The sequence below is a fragment of the Podarcis muralis genome, chromosome 1 (assembly GCF_964188315.1).
Source record: "Podarcis muralis chromosome 1, rPodMur119.hap1.1, whole genome shotgun sequence".
Classification (NCBI taxonomy): Eukaryota; Metazoa; Chordata; class Lepidosauria; order Squamata; family Lacertidae; genus Podarcis; species Podarcis muralis.
Genome location: NC_135655.1, coordinates 85,400,276 through 85,422,476, shown reverse-complemented (window position 1 = coordinate 85,422,476; position 22,201 = coordinate 85,400,276). Strand labels below are relative to the sequence as shown.

At 44.7% G+C, this 22,201-nt stretch overlaps 1 protein-coding gene across 1 annotated transcript; it reads right to left on the bottom strand.

The window, feature by feature from the left end:
• Positions 1 to 83: 83 nt before the first annotated feature.
• RETREG2 (reticulophagy regulator family member 2) lies at positions 84 to 20,922 on the bottom strand. Its single transcript, XM_077934163.1, has 9 exons — positions 20,544 to 20,922; positions 15,051 to 15,157; positions 11,115 to 11,145; positions 10,263 to 10,398; positions 8,839 to 8,923; positions 8,438 to 8,575; positions 7,818 to 7,912; positions 6,601 to 6,736; positions 84 to 3,110 (listed from the first exon to the last, which is right to left on the bottom strand). The coding sequence occupies exons 1-9, from the start codon at positions 20,801 to 20,803 to the stop codon at positions 2,425 to 2,427; spliced, it is 1,674 nt and encodes a 557-aa protein (XP_077790289.1). The 5' UTR covers positions 20,804 to 20,922; the 3' UTR covers positions 84 to 2,424.
• Between the last annotated feature and the right edge of the window lie 1,279 nt (positions 20,923 to 22,201).

Sequence of the window (22,201 nt, the reverse complement as noted above, 5' to 3'; positions counted from 1 at the left end):
AATCAAAAGCAGCTAAACTGGATTAATCTACTTTGTTTCTGGGTGATTGGATAAGATGAAGAGTTAGAACTTTTAACCCAAAATTCACATCTTTGAACCTTTTTTATTAAAAAGACTACAGTTTGTTTTAAATATTTAGCCATAGAATAAACACCGCTACACAGTTCAAAGCCCTCTGCCTTTCCTGGGTGACATCAGCAGCCTCCCAGCCCTTCCTCAGAAGGCCCCTATCATGGAGCATTATGGCGCTGTTGCCACCAAAGGAGAGGAAGACAGCTTAGAGCTTCAGAGAAAAACACAAACATATAACATGCCTCCTGCACCAGAATGGGAAAGCTAGGGCTTCTGGCTGGTGGTAGGGGTAACAAAATTTGTGCTCAGGACACAACACAAAGGCGAGCAAGCTCCACACTCAGTGCTACATGGCTGCCCATTTCCAAAGTGCAGACATTAGGAGGAAGCTGTATTAACAGGCATCCTCCCCTCAACATTTGACTGGGGCTGGGATGGGATGGGATGGGGCAGGCAACACAGGTCAGAAAGTAAACCAACTCTGGAGAATATCATTTTGCATTTCAAGAAAATCATTGCCCTATGACTGAAGGAACCTGAGACAGGCAACCTTGATACAAAGAGTGGGCCAGTGACTGACTCAGCAAGCGATGAAACTTGAAGGGTGCAAAAGGCAAGAACTGGGGTCTTGCAAATGTGCTTGGAATTGATTGGTGGCCCCTCCTGCTGAGAGGCAGCACCTTCACCTTGGTCATAAACTCTCAGAAGTGCAGTTTAAAATGCTGAGGGCTGCAGGGCAAGCTATCACAGCTTCAGGGCCTGCATCTGCAAAGCTGCAGTCACTTGTGAGAATGTGAAAGCGTCAGGAATCGCCTGGAAGTGCCCAGCTTGAAAATTTTCAACAGCAAGAAACTGGCCAATTCATGACACTCCCCAACCCACCCAGCTTCTCCAGCAATCATTGGAAAACAGGCAAAAAATGAGATCCATTACTGGGAGCAAGCAGTATCCACTCAGCCGAGAACGCTATTGCTGAAGACAGACTGCTGCCTCTTAACAAAGATACACACCCAATAGGGGGCATCTCTGTTTCCATATAATAAAAAACCCACTTTATCATTGCAACTTAAAATCAATATTTGAAAGACTCAGCCATCAGATCCTAGAATTAATATTCTGCAAACCTCTGCAAGCAGCAATAGGTATCAGGGGCAGTAACCACCTTTGGAGAAAAAAACCCAAACAATCCTCCACTCCCATTTAGTCCCTCCTTTCTCCTGAGAACATAAATGGGCACACTACTCCAATTAGCAAAAGACTATAAAGAGTGAAACCCCTGAGGTTTCAAAAGTGATTTGAGAGTGGGAGTAGAGTGGAGATAAGCCTAGAGAGCTTGGAGTTGGAGAATGTTCTTCCCAATGTCCTACACACATTCCTTTTCAAGCTGCTCTGCTCTTTTCCCTAAGGCAAGGCTGAGGGCAGCAGAAGATTGTGCTCTGGCCAGGGTACATCATAGGGCAGAGCTGGCTCAGCCAGGCCTTAGAGAAAGGTGACAAGAAGTAGATATAAGGGGATTTTGCTTTTAAAGTGCAGCAGTGGAAGAGGAAGCTTTCAAGTCACTGCAAATTGCTTTGTGTTTTCCCAAGTAGATTAAAGAGCCTGCAGACAGCCTGGCCTTGGAGTTGAGAATCTACAGGACCAGACTACCCACTTCCTGGAGCCCAAATCAGGTGTCATATTCACACAACTGAATAAAGGAAATTGGGTTGTAGGGTGAAAGTTAAGGGAAAGGGCTAGTGCTCGGAAGTGCAAAAGCAGCTGCTATTCTTGTACAAGGTGGGCAGCAAAGCTCAATTGTGCCCCCTCATCTTGTCCTGACAGCAAATATACTCCACACGATGTCTCCTTTGAAGCCCTACTTCCCCTCCACCCCAAAATTTCTAACTCAAGGGAAGAAACCCACCTCAACCCGTTTTCTCCATACCACCAATCCCTTCTCCCTCTTCCCAACTAAACAAACCAATGTTTTCATAAAAATATTTACAATGTAGACCCTCTGGCACCCCCTCCATCCAATAAAACTGCTTTCCTTCCTACTGGGGGGGGCATGAACAGTGGGTGCGAGCAGCGGGGATATCTAGCTGAGGATGCGGCGTGCAAAAAAACAAAACGAATAGACAAAGACAGACAAATTGCAGCAGCAGACCAAAAAAGATTGCATCACCACTAGGAAGCATGGGCAAGACGCAACACCCTGCTTGGAAGGCCAACACTAGGAAGAGGACTCACTATTCCAGACATAACACTGTGAATGTGGATGTTTTGCCGTCCCCAGTCAGCACAGACCAAACTCTGCTGTGTGTTCACTTGTCCTTCCCTTGCAGCTGCAGAAATACAGGGGAGCAGTGGGACCTAGGAGCTGGGCAAGGATTCTTCTTCAGGAGGGAGAGCCGGTGTCGCTTGAGCCTCTGTCTCTCCAGAAAGGCCAAGCTCTGCATCCATCTGCTCCAGCTCCCTCTGATCAAGCAGCTCAAAATCATCAGCTTCCTCCTCCTCCTCCTCCTCCCCCCCAGGCAGAGAGGCCGCCCCCACCTCCGCACTCTCAGACAGCTGGGCCTGGAAGCTCAGTCTCTCCTCGGGCTCAGTGGGCAGGAACTCAGAGAGAGAAGGCCCCTCGTTGTCCTCAGAGGAGCGGAGCAGGGCTGACAGGGTGTTCTGCACTACTGTACTGATAGCGGTGGTGACAATCTCTTGGCTCAGTGAATCGATGTGCGGCCCCAGGCCTTGGGCAGTGACAGGTTGGGGCTCCAGGGCTCCTCCTGCCACTGCCTGCCCGTTCCCGTTGAAGTGCGTATTTACAAAGTGCAGGGGTGAGGCCAGGCACAGGATGGATGTGTCTGAACTCATGGCTGCTGCCGCCACGCCGTCTTTCTCAGCAGAGTCCAGTTGGTGGGCAGTGTGGGCAGGCACTGCAAAGTTGTCATCCTCACTGGGTGGTCCCAAGTCTCTGGAATGAAACTCTTCCACAGAAGGAAACTCTGCCAAGTCCTTGGAGAAGGACTCTTCTGGCTCACTGGGAAGGCTCTGCTGGTCCAGATCTGAAAAGCATATTGGGAATATGAACATGGCCTCCCCAAACACCCCAGAATTCCCTGTTCTCAATCATCAATTGTCATTCCAAGCTCAGCTGCCAGTCTGTTTTCTGAATATTTACGGTACTTGCCTTTATCTTATCCTGACCTTGAACAGAAATGTTCTTTCCTATTCTTTCATTAACAGGTCAGTTGCTGCTGTTCTATAGCTGTACTCCCTGATTAAAAGTCACCAACCCCACTATGATCTTGCTACTGCTTTTCTTTCTTGTTCAATCATCTCACCAGAACAAATCTGAGCTGGTAAATGTATGCAGTATCATGCACATTAATGCTGATGTATGAAAGCTGTGTATCATAGTGGCTATGAAGAGTGTGAATTCCTTGGTTTGAATCTCACTTTTGCCATGTACTCATTAGGTGCTTTAGATATACCACCACTATCTCATTCTCACTCCTGCCCCCTGCACTACAATATGGGGGCAATAAAAACATAAGAACAGCCTTGCTGAATCAGACCTAAGCCCCATCTAGTCCTGCATCCTGTTCTCATATGCCTATGAGAAATCCACAAGCAGGACATGAGTGAAACAGCACTCTTCCCGCTTGGAACTCCCAGCAACTGGAATTCAGACACACTAGTGGACGGTGAACAAAGCCATTGTGGCCAGCAGCCATTGACAGCTTTATCATCCAGAAATTTGTCTTTTAAATCCATCCACATTGGTGGCCATTACTACGCCTTGTTGGAACTAATTCCATAGTTTAAACTACGGTATGTGCTATGTGAACCTCCTCTTGTCTGTTCTGAATCTTCCAACATACAGCTTCATTACATGTCCTCAGATTTTTGTATTATGAGAAACACCTCTCTTTCTCTACACCATGCATAATCTTACATTGCTTACATTTAATTGCATTTCCCATTTTAATGTCTACTTCTCCTTTTGAAGCCCATCGCAATTCCTTTCTGTTTTAACCACCCCTAACAATTTAGTATCAGCAGCAAACTTGGCTACCTTATTGTTCACTCCCAACTCTAGATCATTTATGAACAAGTTTAAAAAGCACCAGTACCAACACCAAACCTTGGTGGACCCCACTTCCTACATCCCTCTATTGCAGGCATGTCCAAAGTCCATTTTGGGGGCCTAATTCGGCCCTGCTGGTAGGTTTAATCCGGCCCCTGTGGCTGTTTATTTCCTGGGGTAAAATCCTAAAAAAAAACCTCCACAACTTTAATCCTGAAAAAAGCTTAAAAACTTTGGTTGGCCCTTTGATCGGCCCTCATGGCCCTTCACTACATCAAATCTGGCCTTCTTTGAAAAAAGTTTGGACACCACTGCATTGGGAAAACCCTTCATTAATTTCTACTCTCTGCTGTTTCTTAACCAGTCCTGATCTATAACAGCATGTCCTCTTATTTCACAGCTGCTAAACTTAATCAGGTGTCTTGGGCAAGGGACTCCATAGTCAATGGCTTTTTGAAAGTTTAAGTACACTATGTCAACTGGATCACTTCTTTCTCTCTCTATATGTGCTTGCTGACATTCTCAAACACAGGATTTACCCTTGCAGAAGCCACACTGATTCTGCCTCAGCAAAGCTTGTCCTTCTATATGCTTGGTATTCCAATCTTTAATTATGCTTGCTACCAGTTTTCCCAGAAGAGACATTAAACTAACCACCCTGAAATTTCCTGGATTCCCCTGGATTGTTTGCCCCAAACAAGATGATCCTCAGCTTCAAGTGGCTGAATAGCTGCTCTGCCACCTTTTAGACTTTAAGCATATATAGTCTGGTTCCATCCCGGCTGAAATGGAGCCTCTCCCTGGCTTGTCCCAGAACACTTCTCAGTGCTTAACAAATCCAAACCTCTCCACCAACTCATCCATACACTGAACTGCTCAGCCCTGCCTGTCTAGCTGACCTTGTGCATGGAAAAGGTAGCATTTAAAATAAATCTACCGTGAAGGTCCTGGCTCTCAACCTCCAACTTAGCTACCTAAATTGTGTTTCCAGGGTTACATGACATTTCCCCACGTCATTGGTGCCAACATGCACCATGGCAACAACCCTGACCTATCATACAAGGTAGCTAGGATAACATGATAACAAAGCTGATGTGCTTCAAAGCACTCTAAGGCACTATACAAACAACAACAATCATACTTAGCATTGCAGGCTGGGGCTCCCTGAAGTTACTCCACCAGGTTCTTCCTCATTGGTAAAGCCTCAGGAAAAGCTCTGCATGCTACTGCAGTGGAATTGGCTGCAACTGCTACTTCTAAGTGTGTAAATGAGCTATTATGGAACAAGACCCAATACTTTGGATTTTCACATACACAGAGATTTAGCAGTAATGATACCACATTACCACTAGCTACTACAACATCTATATAGTACAAGTGTGCTAGTTTCTGCATTAAAATACCGTCCTTTATGGTTTGCAATTTACACTGTTGTGTGTGGTTTGGGGGTAGGAGGCTTGCAAATGAATAAAAGTTATGCTCAGGGGAAAGGAAGCTCAGATTCGGGGCCAGATGCAGCCTTCTAGGCCTCTCCATCTGGCCCTCAGGATTTGGTAAGGCTACACTTCCTACTTCACCACACCCTTCTCTGCCAAAGCCACACCTCTCACTAGCCCTTCCTCGAGTGTTTTTGCCTGGCTGGGATGTGTCACTGAATTCTGATACTGCCTCTTGCTGGCCTGGATGGAGGAGAGAAATGGGTGTGCAAGTGTGCTTAGAAAGTAGCCTACTATACAGAGGCAAAATTTACATTTTCTGCTCAGTCCACCAATCACTGGCAGAGAGGAATTGCTGCCCTTGGTATAAAAAGGTTGACCACTCCTGATGTAAGGCAAGGCTAGGGTGACAAGGAAATGGATTGGTTGAAGAAGTGGGTCTTTTTGGCTTACAGCCTCAAGGACTGCAATCCTCAGTGAAATATGTTGCCTTGGTAATGTCAGCTGTTCATCTTAGGTGGGGGAGAAGAGTGTAGGGGGATCAAAGCTCAGGCAAGGAGAGCCTAGAGTGGACAGCTAATCCCTGAAGACTTAACAATGATGCAGAAGAACTTGGGGCTGTTTGTGTGTGGCACTAGTAACCATAGTAAGGGAGCTACTCGCATTCTCTCAATGGCCTGCAAGTTACAGAACAGTCCGGGATGTCTATCATCAATCAAGAAATAATAAAGACACTGGACTCTGCATGGTAACATGTAAAAATATAGTAAACAAGTACATCCATGTTTCCTGGTGAAGACAGCTGTATTCAGGGGCCACTCAAAGTCTGGAAATCAGGAATCAGATTTGATTTTGGTACTTTTCAGCCCAAAGTTCATCATTCTCATCAATTCTAAGCCCTACAACTACCCTTCATATCCTAGTTTTCATCTCTGAACACTCTAGAATGGAACACACAACTTGTACTCTACCACACAGTGGCCCCAAATAATATGCAGCATTTGGGTTTGGGGAGTAAGAAAATGGCACCTTCAGACACGTCGGTCAGCTGTGGTGTGGTAGCTCTGGAGACGGTGAAGCCTCCACTCTCCAGGATAGAGGCCTCCTCATCAGAGAGCTCAGAGTCTGTAATTGACAACGCCAGAGCTGTCTTCTTCACATCCACCTGCAAAAAGGAGGAGCGTGAGGACATTTTTTGTTCTTGTGGCTAAAAATCTCCACCTTACAGTGGAGCCACTAGGTCCCACCTGTTAGCCTAGAATCTCTGCCATCAGAGTCTGAGCCAATATTAACTTGGATTTCAAAGAGGGATGCACTAAAAATATTAACCTTTTACTGAATGGAAACAATGCATGGATTATCAAGAATATGGATATTCCAATTACAAAAATTAGTTGTAAGATTAACTGTAGAGGAATCAGTGACTTGGGATTCTGCCATCTTATTTTCCGGATTTAAAATTGGACATGCTGTTGTGTCTTAAACATTTAACCCACTTGACCCACTCTGACCAAACAGGAATTTGAACCCAGATCCAACATACCAGGCTGGTTATATATCTAATTAGTGCTGGCAATAATGAGGAAGAGCTATCCTCCAAGACTAACTCTTCCATCTAAACCCTGAGAGATAGAGTAATTTTGGCTCTGAAAAGAAAGGTTGGAGAGTCAGAAGTTGGAGGGAGAATTTGGAGAGAGATGCCCCCATCAATGCCAACCTGACTACTCCTCTCTGTCCCCCTGAATCTGAAGTATCATGCCAAGTTTCCAGGGCAGGCATGAAGGGTCAGGATGGATCTGCTAAGGGGCCACACTTCAGGAGTGGGACCACTGACGAGCCACCACTGGACCTTCTCTGCCTCTTCATCATTGCAATCTCCTTGTTCACCTGCCTTTTGCTCTGGCCAAGACCACTGGGAAAGTGAGAAGGAGGGGCAACAGATGCCAATACCTGCTTGTTCACTGGCTCTTTGCCCAGCAAGCACATAGGTGGTAACAATGACAAAAAAGAGCAGTTGGTGATAATAGTGTTGAGAAGATAAGGCAAGGCCCAAAGGAGTGAGGGTGGGGGAAGAAGGCCCTCCAAAACCTGCAAGTTCCTAAGTCAGAATGAATACAGTAGCCTTTATGAAGGGAACAAGTACAAGATCTCAGACCTTCCAACCCTGCAGGCAAACTCACATCACTTGAAAGAAATGAATGGGAATGAAGCTCAACACCAACATGTATCCCTTCCCATGCTCTTACCACTGGAGAATACCCAGACAGCTCCGCCTCACTCTCACTTTCAGTCTCTGCCATTGGCTCATTGCCAGCTTCGGGCTCACTCTTTCCTTGACGCTCTGTTAGAAAACATATACAAAATGCTTAATGGGACATCAGTGGAACTAGTCCTATAAAAAGAGGACCAGAGGAATATTTTATCAGAAGCTTCATACAGACTGTGCTTCCTCACAGTATGGTGGTACCTCAGGTTAAGAACTTAATTCGTTCTGGAGGTCTGTTCTTAACCTGAAACTGCTCTTAACCTGCGGTACCACTTTAGCTAATGGGGCCTCCCGCTGCCGCCACACCGCCACCACACAATTTCTGTTCTCATCTTCTTCTGTTCTCATTCTTAACCCGAGGTACTATTTCTGGGTTAGCGGAGTCTGTAACCTGAAGCGTTTGTAACCCGAGGTACCACTGTACTGGACACTACTGCACATTAAAATCCAGCCATCTCCAGTGATTTTGGACCTCACCCCACTGGACTGATTGCTCCTAGCTAGCCATCCCAGTTTCTAATTTTTACTTGCTGGGACTTATATCCTGCATCCCATCATCAAAAGCTATGCATTTCAGGTACTGTGGAGCTGTTGTCTTACTTTTCTTTTCGTGTTTAAGATGCAAGGTATCCACCTTCATGCTGTAGTCCAGTTTCATCAGAATGGGCTCCAAGCGTGTGTACATCCTCTGGATAAGTTCATGGTACACCACCAGCGGCCACAGCAAGATACTGAGCACTGGAGACAGTCCAGAAAGTGTTAGAAGCATATATTCTCAGAGACAAAGAGGCAGCCAATTTTCCAAAGGATACTCAGTGTCCAGCCCTCCACCAGCTGCGCCTCATTAAATTCAATCTATGTCCCTGTTCCCCACAAGGTGTCGGAACTATTATGTGTTTTTAATTTCTTTTAAATGAGCTGGATAAAGGAAAATCCTGGGCATATGCTTAGTTAAGTCACATGTCTAGTTTTAAGGGATAAAACAGCCCAGTTATACTCACAGACAATGTAGGAAATCATGATTCCAGGAACATAGTGTCCTACTATTGCTAAGATCAAGCATCCTGAGCAGACTCTGGCACAAAACTGGAAGTACAAGGCGAAAGAAGATGGAGAAGAAAGGTTTAGCACAGTGGAAGCATTCCCAGGACAGCCAATAAGCCACCTTTGCAATGGCTCAAGAGACGCCCCCAATCCGAGAGGGCCTTGTTCTAATTAATAACTGCTTGTATTCACCCACACAGCCATTTTGCATGCTTTGCGCATCTGCCATGCCAGAATGATTGGCTACTCTTTTGCTCCCGGGTGCTGCTGCCAGGTAGTGTTATAACAGAGCCGGGTGGGGATCCAGAAGTACCTGCAACAGCAAGCTGCATGTCTGAAAGTAACTGACAAATGGGCAAATAGCTGACTACAAGAGGAAAAAGCCTGACTTTTTCTATGCCAATCCCAACACTCTGAAAGGAGTATGTGTTTGATTCACTATTAAGGCTGTCTATGGAAATGGAAGAAATTTGCCACTGGCAAAAGGTGACTGGAACAGATTTCAGGACTTCCCTCATCCTGAGATAAAATAAGGCCCATACATTACTCCCCTCTCTACCTGCCTTCCCTTTAAATGATCTTGACTATATAATATAAGGTAATGCTTTCTCCTCCAAGGACAGGCCATTAATTAATCAATAGAAAGAGCTGCTTGCCATTATGCTCATAAATCCCAGGCACTACAGCAAGAAAATCTGAATTCTGCTCAGGGCCAGAACTGCTCATTTATTGCTTATATGGAGCAACTGCTGCAAGCAACAATCTCACATTTCAATGCAGGAATGAGGCCATCACATAGAAATGCACCTCTGCAATGAAAGAACAGAGTTGCAACACAAATATATCACATTATGCATTTTGGATTACTAAACATAACTGGGTGGCAGCGGAGGAAAAAGAAACAAAGAAGTGACATCTACAAAGAAACATCAACACATATGTGCAGGCTAAGGGTATGTCTGCCCTCAGCTATTTTTCTCAGGATAGTTTCTGGAACACACTGTACCTTGTCTGTATTGGCATACTTGGTTAAAACCCTATTCCCATTTTTTGTTTCCACATGTATTGTGAAGAATACTAGATTCCCGTAAAATTGCTGTTTGGAATACAACGTTTACACCACATGTTGTTGTGTATGCACATCCTTTCTTAAACTGAAGCAATATCCATGTAGAAAAATAATCCAGTGTGAAGCATCCCTAAGTGCTAGGAGCAACTGTGAATACATATTTGTATTTGAATAAATGTATTTGAATATGTATGTATGTATGTATGTATGTATGTATGTATGTGTTAACAAGCCAGGGCCCAAAGGCACCATGGGGGAAAGTAGTCATGTTCCAGGATTTTTCCTGAGAGGGCCTGATGACTCCCAGCTTACCTTAGCAGGGTTTTGCCTCTTGTATTGCAGCAGCTCCTGAAGGTACAATCTGAAGGTAATCCAGCTCTCTGCCAGGAAACGACAGAGCTCTGGGACACTTAACAGGTGAGGCTGCGCTCTTGCCATCTCACTGTCACTACAGGGATGGAAACAATGTATCAGTACTTTAGACCTTCCAAGTATGCTTGCCACAAGCAACAGAGAATCACTTCCTGCAGGCAGTATTAACAGAAAGCTATCAAAGTTGTTGTGGAACAAAGTTATGGCCAAATGTTGACCTCTTTCAATTGTCCCATATGTGTAAATAATCCAGCTTGCATCTTCCCTCATTGGTTCCTCCAACTCCCCCAGAGCCAATTTGTGGGGTGAGGGAAAGAGAGGATGGAAAGCCACAAGCAAAGTTCTTGAGCAGGGCTTTCACCAATGGGGCTGGTTAGGTGAAGCCCACCCAAAAGGGGAAGGATTCAACTTACTAGTCCTGCTAACAAGGACTTGCACAAGAACCTCTGCCTGTGGAATAGGACTCTCTCCCCATGCCTCAGGTGGCATTTTCAGGACAGACATCCACCCAGTAGGTGACGACTACAATTGAGCGCCTCCTCTTGGCCTTGAAATGCCATTAAATCCTGAGAAGAAGGCATCCATCCGACTCTTCCAATTTCTAGAAACCAAAAACAGAACCAAACCTGACCCCATTAAGGAAGGGAAATGAGTAAGGAGCCCTACAAACCCATTTGGGGAAGCACTTTTCAGGTCATGACACAGGTCAAAATACTGAGTAAAAGAGAACAGGCAAGGCAGAAGGGTGGCAAGCACCATCTCCACTATGAAGACAATACAGAGCAAACCTACCTGTCTCTTCTAGGTTCCTCCAATGGCTGCACTGCAGGAGAAAGAAGAAAAATATAATTCAGCTAAGCAGTAAGAGAAGTGTGACAGTTTAAATGCTAGAGGTTACTTCCTTCAACAGCCTGGCCTTCAGCACTTAGAGCATGATAGCTCACTTGGTTAGAGCAGGGCACTGATAACACAAACCTGCAACCTTGGTATTATCAGCACCATGCTCTAACCAACAGAGCTATCATGTTCTATGTAGCTGCGCACACACAACTACAGAAGATCTGCATTATTTGATGTCCCAAGACATACTCCAACTGACAAAATTGCAACTGGGGAAGAGGGAGTTCTGAAACAGAGCACAGCCCACCTCTGCTGAGGAACTTTCTCTCTCATAGCTCTGGCCAACAGGTTTGAATAGTAACATATTTTGCCAGTAAGCAATCGCCAAAGTCTGAGCAAACTCAAAAAACAGGTGGGGAGGGTGCTCTGGGCAGGGTTGTTGGTACCAAAATTGATATGTGAGAATCTCAGGTGGCTTCTTGTATTATTTCCACAAGCGTTTCTCTTACTCTTGTATTTAAATATGCACTTTGGAAAGAGACAGGGATCACATAAAGTTCCAGGGTGCAAAAGTATCTGTGTCCTCATTCCAATGTCACTTCAAATCACACTTCTATACATGCATTTGGCTTTTCCTCTGCTGTACACCCGACACTCATCAAAGAGGTCAGCACTTTGAACAAACTTCCTGAACTAATTCAGATGTAATCAAAACTGAGAAGGTATATGCTACATCAGGCTTCCTCAACCTTGGCCCTCCAGATGTTCTTGGCCTACAACTCCCTTGATCCCTAGCTAGCAGGACCAGTGGTCAGGGATTATGGGAATTGTAGTCTCAAAACATCTGGAGGGCTGAGGTTGAGGAAGCCTGCGCTACATAAACCACACATTTACTCGAATAACTGAGTTTGGGCACAGGATTGGAATTTTCTTGATGTAGAAGTTGGATTGCCTTGGAACACAGTATGAAGAAACCTTGGCATTGGTTTCTTGAAAGCAGATTTGTTGGGTGTTTATCTTGGAGTGGATGTGTTGAATAATTTTCTACATATAGCTGACAGATGAAGAATCAGAAGTTCTCATTTTCTCACCCCCCCCTTTTCTTCTTCTTTTTTCTTCATCTTGTTTTTCCCCTTTTCTTTCTGATTTGTGTTTTTATTTAGGATAGTTTTTTAGTCTTGATAAAAAGATACCTGACATCAATCTTTGTATTTTCTTCCAAATTTCAATAAAATATATTATGTGAGGAAAAAAGGAACCCTGGCTTTACAAAGCCACCCAGAGAGCACCTTAAAATGTGACCTTTGTTTGAGCCTAGTTGTAGAGAAGGTGTGTGTGAATAAGCTCTTTTGCATTAGAGATTTGAAGCTAGAATTCAAAGCTCATCAGATATGACTATCTAGTGTAGCTGACGTGCTATGCTGTTATTTATAATGTGCAGTCAGCTGCACACAGTCTGTACAAGCTACAGTGCTTGGGGCTAGCTCAGGGCTTTCCCCTGGGCCACATACACAGAGCTGACAGGCTGGTGAATAGAGCAGTGGAGCGGCGGAAAGCAATCTTGTTAAGTCTGTGACCCAGATTCCAGGCAATCAGCCCTAACAGAGGGAGCCAATCACCATCTTCCTTGGGCAGCAGAGATTCTGGTGGGTACTCAGGCATTGCAGCAGTCACTGCCCACATGAAAAATCTTGGGCCCATTTCAGGAGTGTGAAAAGCTACTATTGTTAACACAGAAGCCTGGCTGTAATGTTTGTTTACAGCAGCTCCAAATACATGGGCTACTGTGCTTGCCTGTTATTTCAGTACTGTTGCTTGCCAGAGTGCTGAATCCAGGCATCATGTACTGGGGCAGCAGGAACGCAACTGTTTACACCATGCCGTTTTGTACCTCCTAATGCACCAACAAGGAAGCTAATGCAGCCTTTGTTAGCTCTGGCAGGGGCATTGTGCTGCTCACTTAACAATCGCTTCACCTTGTGTAGCAGTCCTATGGGCCTGAAAGATCACACAGAAATCTCAGTCCACTGCAACAGCAAGTTATTAACCTTGAATCCACAGTGAATTTCTCAGTACAGTCTCTCTATGAATTTGGCTGTATTCTGCATATGAAAAATGTTCATCATGTTCAGAACTCCTCTTCTTGGTCCTTCAAACAGGGAGGAAGCTGCATTCCTATTTAATGATACAGCTCCAATACGATTCATAAGGATCACAACAGAATCCGCCTGGGATCTAATCAGGATGACTGTGTCAGTTATGAGGGTCAACATTAGATGCTTCTCGGATAGGTGGCTTGTCAGTTGAACTTACATAAACCAAGTTGGATAGTAGTTCTGCTCACCAGGTCGTTTAACAAAAGTAGGAAGAAAATAACCCTCAGCTCACCATGGCTGGCCTACTATTTTGTCTTATGTAACCCCACAGCAACTCTGCTCTTTGTCAGCAGTTATCTGGAACAAAACAGCCTTAACTTAACTCAAGTAATATTTAACATAAAAATAAAATAATGCTGATCCTGCTACTCTAAAGGAAATTCCTCCTGCACTGGAAGATTAAAGCAGAAATCCGTTGCTAAGAGTGATATTACTGGTGCTTTGCATCATTCTGTGACATGGGAAACCTTCCAAAAATCACAAAGTGAAACTGACATGATACACCTTACTGCACAAGAAGAGTGTGTGATCCAATTTTCTGGGCTGCAATGTTTTTACAAGTCCTGCTTGAACAGGGCACCTAGGTCTCTGTTTTTCTAAACCACTGCCTGCCAGTATTTTGTTTAGGGTTTGATGTCTGGGCAATTCAATATTAAATCCAGACAATAGACTCCCTCTAACATCTTGTGATCAGCTTCTTTCTTGGAGGATTGAAGACATTGTGAAACATCATATATACTGATTAATGAAAACCAGACTCTGCAAGTTGTTGCTCATATGTGTCCTAAAAATTGTCCTAAAAAGAGTTGATTAGAGATTCCACCATGTGGAAGTGATCCCACCCCCAAGCAAATTTTTATGGCTTTCAAAAACTACACCCATTTGGCAGTGGCAAGAAGAAGAAATTAAAGTAGATACAGCACTGAGATGGAGATGGGGATACAATTTGCACCCCCCCCAGCCACCAGAGCAATCATTCAATGAGTGGAGAAATTTCAAAAACCGCTGCCCCCTTTGGTAATCTGCCCTTCCAATTGAGAACGGAAGCTGTTTCTCTGTGTGCAAAAGAGAGAGTGGGGTGACTCACTTCTGGTTACACTCACTGCTCTCATGGGACCCCTGGAAGGTTGGTCAAGAACATATACAGACCTTGGGCCAACAAAAGGCTAGCCACTGGTGCTCCACATACTGAGCTCACCAGGGGTATGTTTCTTGAGGACAGTGAAGGAAAGACATTAGACATTGTAGGCCAACACCACATAGTTGCCTGGTTCTCACTCAGGCACTCATGATACCACCTATTTAATCCAAAATTTGTTAAGACTTGCAGGCAGTTACATCCACACTCCTTAAGATCTAACTGTACAAAACAAATTGCTACCTTTAATCTTTCAGCCAAACAGCATTTCTCACATGACTGCCCTCAACAAACAGAAAGGTGCTGTAATGTGCATTCTCAACATGAGCAGAAGCAAAGAGATGAAAAAAAACCCCCAGCAAATATTAACCAAGTGCCTTTAGTCCAAAGAACTCCAATTACTTGCTACTTTTTATTCAGTGTAGTACAGCAAAAAGGGGGGAACTGTTAGTTCAAGGCTTGATCAGCAGGAAATCACAGCAGGACAGGAAGCAATGAACTGAACTTGCAAAAGTGCAAGAATCAACCAAGATTATCCCTGCTCCAGAACTACACCACTTCCTTTACTTGTACAACCTTCACTACTTCACTTACCTGAGAAATCCAACAGGAATTGAGGCTTCCATCTCTCCAACAGGAGAACACCAATAAAGCCCATGCTGAGGAGGAATAGAGGACGCAATGAAGTGGAGGAAAACAGCCTGGAAAGTTACAGGGACAAAGACATAAGTTAAAAGAGGCCATCTCACACTCACTCATTTCACAGAAATTGCTGAAAAAGTATCTGCACATTTTACCCCATTACTTCCTTTCTAGGAGGGCTACAGATTTACTTACTTACTTATGAAAGCTCAGTATCTGGGGCATCAGTTAAAGCCTTTGCAGGTGCCTTGGCACTCGTCAGTGGCACTTGATCTAGGCCGGGCACAGGCAAACTTGGCCCTCCAGATGTTTTGGGACTACAACTCCCATCATCCCTAGCTAACAGGACCAGTGGTCAGGAATGATGGGAATTCTAGTCTCAAAACATCTGGAGGGCCGAGTTTGCCTATGTCTGATCTAGGCCATATTGTGCCAAATGCTAGAGTACATTTCAAAGTTTTCAAGGTCCAAGTCCAACACTATAGACCAGTGTCCTATACAGTCCTATACTTAATTTGTTCTGGAGGTCTGTTCTTAACCTGAAACTGTTCTTAACCTGAAGCACCACTTTAGCTAATGGGGCCTCCTGCTGCTGCTGCATCGCCGCTGCACGATTTTTGTTCTCATCCTGAAGCAAAGTTCTTAACCCAAGGTAATATTTCTGGATTAGCGGAGTCTGTAACCTGTAGCGTATGTAACCTGAAGTGTATGTAGAAAAGAATAAGGAACTGGGTTTGTGCAACCCAAACTTGCTTTGGACCACCACAATGGTTATACCCAAATTGCATTTGGTCTAGCAACACAGTGCTTGGACACAAGAAACTGTGTGGTGTGAAACTATGCCAACGACAACCAAAATGTGTAAAAAAATAAGATGGAACTTAGGAACCACCAAACCATATACTCACACATCCAGCAGTAGAGTTGTACATATTTTGACAATTATTGGTGTTGTTGTTGTTGTTGGTCGTTTAGTCGTGTCCGACTCTTCGTGACCCCATGGACCAGAGCACGCCAGGCACCTCTGTCCTCCACTACCTCCCACAGTTTGGTCAAACTCATGCTGGTAACCTCGAAAACACTATCCAACTCATGCTGGTAACCTCAAAAACACTATCCAACCAAAACACTATCCTCTGTCGCCCCCTTCTCCTTATGCCCTCCATCTTTCCCAGCATCAGTGTCTTATCCAGGGAGTCTTCTCTTCTCATGAGGTGGCCAAAGTACTGGAGCCTCAGCTTCACGATCTGTCCTTCCAGTGAGCACTCAGGGCTGATTTCCTTAAGAATGGATGCGTTTGATCTTCTTGCAGTCCATGGGACTCTCAAGAGTCTTCTCCAGCACCATAATTCAAAAGCATCAATTCTTCGGCGATCAGCCTTCTTTATGGTCCAGCTCTCACTTCCATACATCACTACTGGGAAGACCATGGCTTTAACTATACGGACCTTTTAACTATATGGACCTTATTATTGGTGTAGACCCATGCAATTGATAGCACCTTGCTACTCCAAAAAGCATTGGGCCTGACGTGATTCTATGCTGTCTGATAGAGGGTACCATCCTGCAGATGTGGGTGTATGATTTGTGATATACCAAAGTTTATTGCATCCCTTCCCCAGTTCTTTATTCTTTTCTATGCGTGTTTGACTATCATTGGCAATGGCTTAGACCAACACATTTGACAGTGTCCTGTGTTTAAAAAACTGAACGAAACACTGAACGAAAGTGTTGGGCAATAAATGAATTAATGCACTCTGACAAAATATACTCTTCTGTTCACCCAAAGCTTATTGTGGGAATGGGATGCACACCCCTGTTCCTTTTTATTTTCTACCTATTTGAGCTATCACTGGCAGAAGTTCACATCCTTGAAAGTCTTGTATACAGCTTCCAACTGAAATCTATTATAGGCACTGGATTTCTATGCATCGGACCATGAGTGTACAGTTTAGAGACCTGTACTCTGTGTAATTAAAGGTTTAAAAATTACAGGCATCCAGTCAACTAGAAAAATGATGTTGGTGGCACCTAGTAATTTGAAATATATTAGCCCGAGCATGGCGGGTACCTAAAAAATATGCTGCTGGCTTCTTTTATGTTATGTTTTCTTCTCTTTCTAGCCCTGTATGTATTACTGTTTGAGAATTTTTCTTCTTTTAATAAGAAAATATTTTCTGGCAGGAACTTTCTCCCTTCTCTTAAATTGTTATTAAGTATTATAACAAAAAACATTTCTACTGTAGTTTAAATTAACATCTCCACAAACTGCAGTCTCTGGAAGTGTACTACCAACCCCTGCTTGACTCCAGCCTGTGAATCTGCTCTGCTGACAGTCAGCTCATTGTCTGCAAGAGTAAACAGGATGTCCCCCCCCCCCCAGCTGTATGCTGGATTCCACCACACAGGCTTGTTCAATGTTGCTGTGTGCGCAGAGGCAGGATAGGCAGAAAACAAGGAATGTGCTAGCACTACAGTTCTCATCCACTGCAGGCTTAACAAGAGCACAGCTTGTAGGGCTTACTCCCAGCCTGGCACATTGCCAGGGGTTACTACTAAGCTACCAGGCCCAAGCTGGGGATAGTATGAACCATGTGGGTTGTACACAGTGAGTGCACAAATTCTAAGTAGAAACACTCCTGGGCGAGTCTCCAATTATCTGCAGCTGCTAGTAGCAGTCCGTGTTTATCACAAGCCAAGTCCTGGAGGCGCTCTTGGCACCACCCGTGCGTCAGGGAGAGGTCTGTTTATACTTTGAGAGTGAAGAGGGAAGTCTACATGACGCTAAACCCAACCAATGTTAAGTCCCACATCCTAAGCTTGTGACTGCAATCCTTGTTAGATCAAGTGTAGAAGACACCACAAAATATGCCTCAAAGCAAAGCCTTCTTGGGTCCACCAGGGACTTAATCAATCCATGACTGCACTGTGACCAGGGGCAACAGAATTTCATCCATACAAGACCAGAAGTAGTCTCAGACAGACAAATTTCAAGGAGGGAACCCCACTACTGACTCATGCATGCAGCTTGTTCTATACTCTTCTCTATAGCTCATAGGCAGAGTACATGTGTGGCATGTAGAAAGTCCAATGTTAAGTCCCTGCTATCGTCAGTTAAGAGTCTCAGGGACTAGGGCTGGGAAAGTTTTTGACTTGCGACTCTAGAGCTTCTCTGCCAGTGAAAGTAGTAGACCATTGACCTGCTGAGCCCAGTACTGACTCCCTGTAAAGTAGATTCTTATTGCTGAAATAAGCAAGTAATCCAGGGGGAAGGGTGTTGAACTTACTTTTTTACCCCCAGACATCTGGGATGAATTTTAACAATTAGATAAGCAAAAGTTTGCTACAGGTTGGTGCAATCATTTTTTCACTAGACGTCTGGACCGAACATCCTTCCACTCCCAACGATAATTATAACTTGAGGCACCATTCTGGATTTGTTTATAAAGGATATTGAAAACTGCTCCAAAATGTAATGTTAGTGCCAAGTAGGAGCAAATGAAAGTTTCCCATGCTTTCCTATCTTTTAAATCACTCATGTCATCTCACAATTTTTGCAGATCTACACGAAGAAGCAAAGATTTTATGAGTTTCTTTGACTAAGCTTTCAGGGTCCATTATTTTAAAGTCATCTGCCTCCCTTCATAGTGCACAGAAAATTGGTCCCAGGAAAGAATATTTAGAATTGCCACTTTTCTCATACTAATGAAGAACCACAAAAGAAGGATTTACATTGCTTTTATGATTTGTTGTTGTTTCCAAACAGAAGCTTCTAGATTGCTAGAGAGTGATACCAAAATTGGGCAAAAGTATGGTGTCCAGAGATCTGCTGATTTTAAAGGTATCTAGCAGTTCTTTTTTAACTTTCAGAAGATAAGGCCAAGAATCCAAAAGTCAGATGACATTTAAAGGCCCATCTGAATTACTTTGGGGCTGCAGTAGTGATCCAGACAGTCATACAATCTTAATGCATATTCCACCCACTATCAATTAGCAATTCATCTCAGTGTTCCTTTACATTGCTCTTACTTCTGGGAGAAGTGCTGCTCTTTTCAGAATGACTCCAACTTGTGGGGGATGTCCCTGCACACCTGTGCCTCCTTTAAAATAGGATAATCCTTGGCCATGGAGGGAATTCACAACCAAATATCCTCCATTCTCAAATGCTTTATTGCTCATATCAACTTTGATCTTTTAAACATGCACTGTGTAGTTTTACCTGTTGCAAGGCCTTTCCATCACCACTGCATAACTACATTTTACCAGATCTCTCCCTTGCAACTACCACTCAACTTCACAGCCCTAGATTCCCTTCCACAACTGCAAATTTCTTACCTATTCCACTTTCCTCAATTCCTCATACTAGCCTCCCCAGTACCTTTCCCCACAATTCCCTAACCTCAAGAGACCTATTTCCAAATGTCCCAACCAAAATCTTTGCACAAATTGTATGTGTGTTTTAATTGATTTGGGGAGACCTTGGTCCAAACTCCAGCTTACTGACTTGGGCAACTGATTATTACTAAGCTCAACCAACCCTACAGGGTTGCTATGAGAACAGCCAGAGAAACCCTATACAGTGGTACCTCGGGTTACATACGCTTCAGGTTACAGACTCCACTAACCCAGAAATAGTACCTTGGGTTAAGAATTTTGCTTCAGGATGAGAACAGAAATCGTGCTCCAGCGGTGCAGTGACAGCAGGAGGCCCCATTAGCTAAAGTGGTGCTTCAGGTTAAGAAGAGTTTCAGGTTAAGAACGGACCTCCAGAACGAATTAAGTACTTAACCCGAGATACCACTGTATATGAAAACCTGAGATCTTTAGAGAAGGGAAGGGTTACATACATAAGTAAAACATAATCGCATGGGGCTATCAACTTTTTCCAGAATAATGCATGGCAGATACTTAGAATGAAACAGAATGGCTATTCCTGAGCAATCCTACCCTTGACCCACATCAGAAAACGCTACCCTAAAGGTGCCACACAGGCCCACCTCACACCAGACTGGCAATTCCTTTCCCTTAGAAAGCTTCCCTGCAGACAACTGGAAGATTATGAGGAGCACAAGCTTATCCACGTTTACTCTGAGGTAAGTCCAACGGATTTCAATAGGGGTCTACTCCCAAATAAGCACGCGTAGGAGAACAGCTCTATGTGGTATTAAATTTGCAGCAGGATAGGTGACCCTAAGCCCGGGGCTCTCTTGCAGCCTGGCCTGCTTCCTCTCGCCAAGAGAGAACCGGTCGCCCAGCTGAAACCACGTCAGGCGCATCCACGACCCCATCTACCTGCCCGCTCTACTTTCAGCCCCCTTCGCGCGGTTCCTAACCGCCGCCGCTGCCACGCACGTGAACAACACCCCCCCCCCCGCGCGCGCGCGCGCTACCTCCCGGGGCTCCATCCTGCGCCCCCCCCCCGTAGTGGCCTCCGCCTCCTCTCACCACAGAGCAGCTCCGAGCGCGGCGGCCCCGGCCAGGCTCTGCGGCGGCCTCTCCCAGACCAGCAGCCGCTGCACGGCGGCCACCGTCGCCTCCCAGCCCCTCAGGCGCCGCCTCAGGTGGACGGCCAGAGCCAAGACCTCCTGCTCCTCCTCCTCTTCCTCCTCGCCTCCGGCCGCGCAGCCACCGGGCACCGGCACCGGCTCCCCTGCCTCTGCCGCCAGGACATCCGAGCTGCCGCCGCCGCCGCCGCCGCTCGCCATCTCTTCAGCCACCGATCAGGAAGGGGGCGGGGGAGGAGCGAGGAGTCCTCCTGACAGCCGCGGCCGGAAGCAGCCGCAGCAGCCATACAGACGCCGAGGCAGAGCGACTCAGCGATCACGTGCATCGGCCTCGGAGCGTGAAGCGGGATGTTTTCATGCGACACGCATGCGCAAGCCGCTCAGTCCCTGCTATTCAAGAATAGAGATAGGAAAAGTTAAGAGAGGCTACTATTCAGCTTCCTGCAGAAATAGAAATCCTGGGGTTTCTTCTGAGGCTGTTTCAACCTTCCGCTTCCAGGGCGAAAAGGAAAAGGCCGTCTATTGGAAAACCATGGAGAAATTATAGCTACGAGTGGGCTGCGGAGTATGCCCGCCGCTCCCTTCTAAAAAGAAAATAAAAACCAACAAAGAAGGGACGGGTCGTATTCTTTTTTAACTCAGGTTATTTCGTTTGGAAAAAATGTCTCTGTGTGTGTTTAAAGAAGGGTTTAAAACGTTTTAAGAATTGCTCTGCCAATAGTAACACAATCCATTGTCCTTATATTGCAGGTGGGGAATATGGCAGTGACAGTGGCTTCTGACAGCTTTCAGCGTAAAGGTGGAGCTAAGACGAAACATTTCTCACTAAAAATAAAATAAAATGCATGCCTCACAATACTGCAGCATTCCAGAACCTATATTAGCACAACATATTAATTAGGGCAACAAAAATGTCACAAAATGGCATGCAAGCTTTTGAGTTCTCCAGAAGTCTTCATCAGGCAAAATGGTAAACAGCAGGGTGGGTGGGAGAAAATGTAGACTGGTAGCAAAGCCACAAGGTATCTTGCAAAAGGCTTAAGATGGAATGATGCATTCGTGGCTTTACCTAACTCCCCCCCCCCCTTTCCCCTGCTTTGTTTACCATGTAGTCTGATGAACAATTTCTGGAGAACTAAAAAGCTTACGTGTTAAATTACTCATTTTTTATTTTCTTTTTTGAATAACTTTTTACTGTGTTTTATAAACAAGAATGTTATACAAATAAGTATACCAAGTTTTCTCATGTCATTTGTATATCACAAAAATAGCATAATAAATGTAGAGTAATATCTACAACATATGGTTCATTATTAGTAGTGAATGTGTAAGTTCTTGGTTTATGAATTGGTTTAAACAAAGGGGAAACAGGATAGAACAGAGTTAACAGACAACATTCAACATCACAAATCAAATGCCTAATCAGGAGACCTCTTGGTTGTGCTTAGATTTAAGTATGAGTAATAGTCATTTTTAATTACTCCTTTATGTGAATGAGCACAAAGAATGCTGGTGACTTGAAGTACATCTAATAAACTGAAGGACTGTTTTGTGAACACAGCCTAACAGAGCAGCTGAAGAAATGAGAAACAGACTCTC

Bases quoted from the DNA above. Each gene is read 5' to 3' on its own strand.
- RETREG2 (XM_077934163.1), bottom strand. From the start codon at position 20,803: ATGGCGAGCGGCGGCGGCGGCGGCGGCAGCTCGGATGTCCTGGCGGCA. The intron at 7,913-8,437 runs GTAAGACAACAG...GTTTTCTAACAG, and splicing joins TCTTAAACACGAAAAGAAAA to AGCGTCAAGGAAAGAGTGAG. The intron at 6,737-7,817 runs GTAAGAGCATGG...TCCTTTTTGCAG, and splicing joins TGTCTGGGTATTCTCCAGTG to GTGGATGTGAAGAAGACAGC.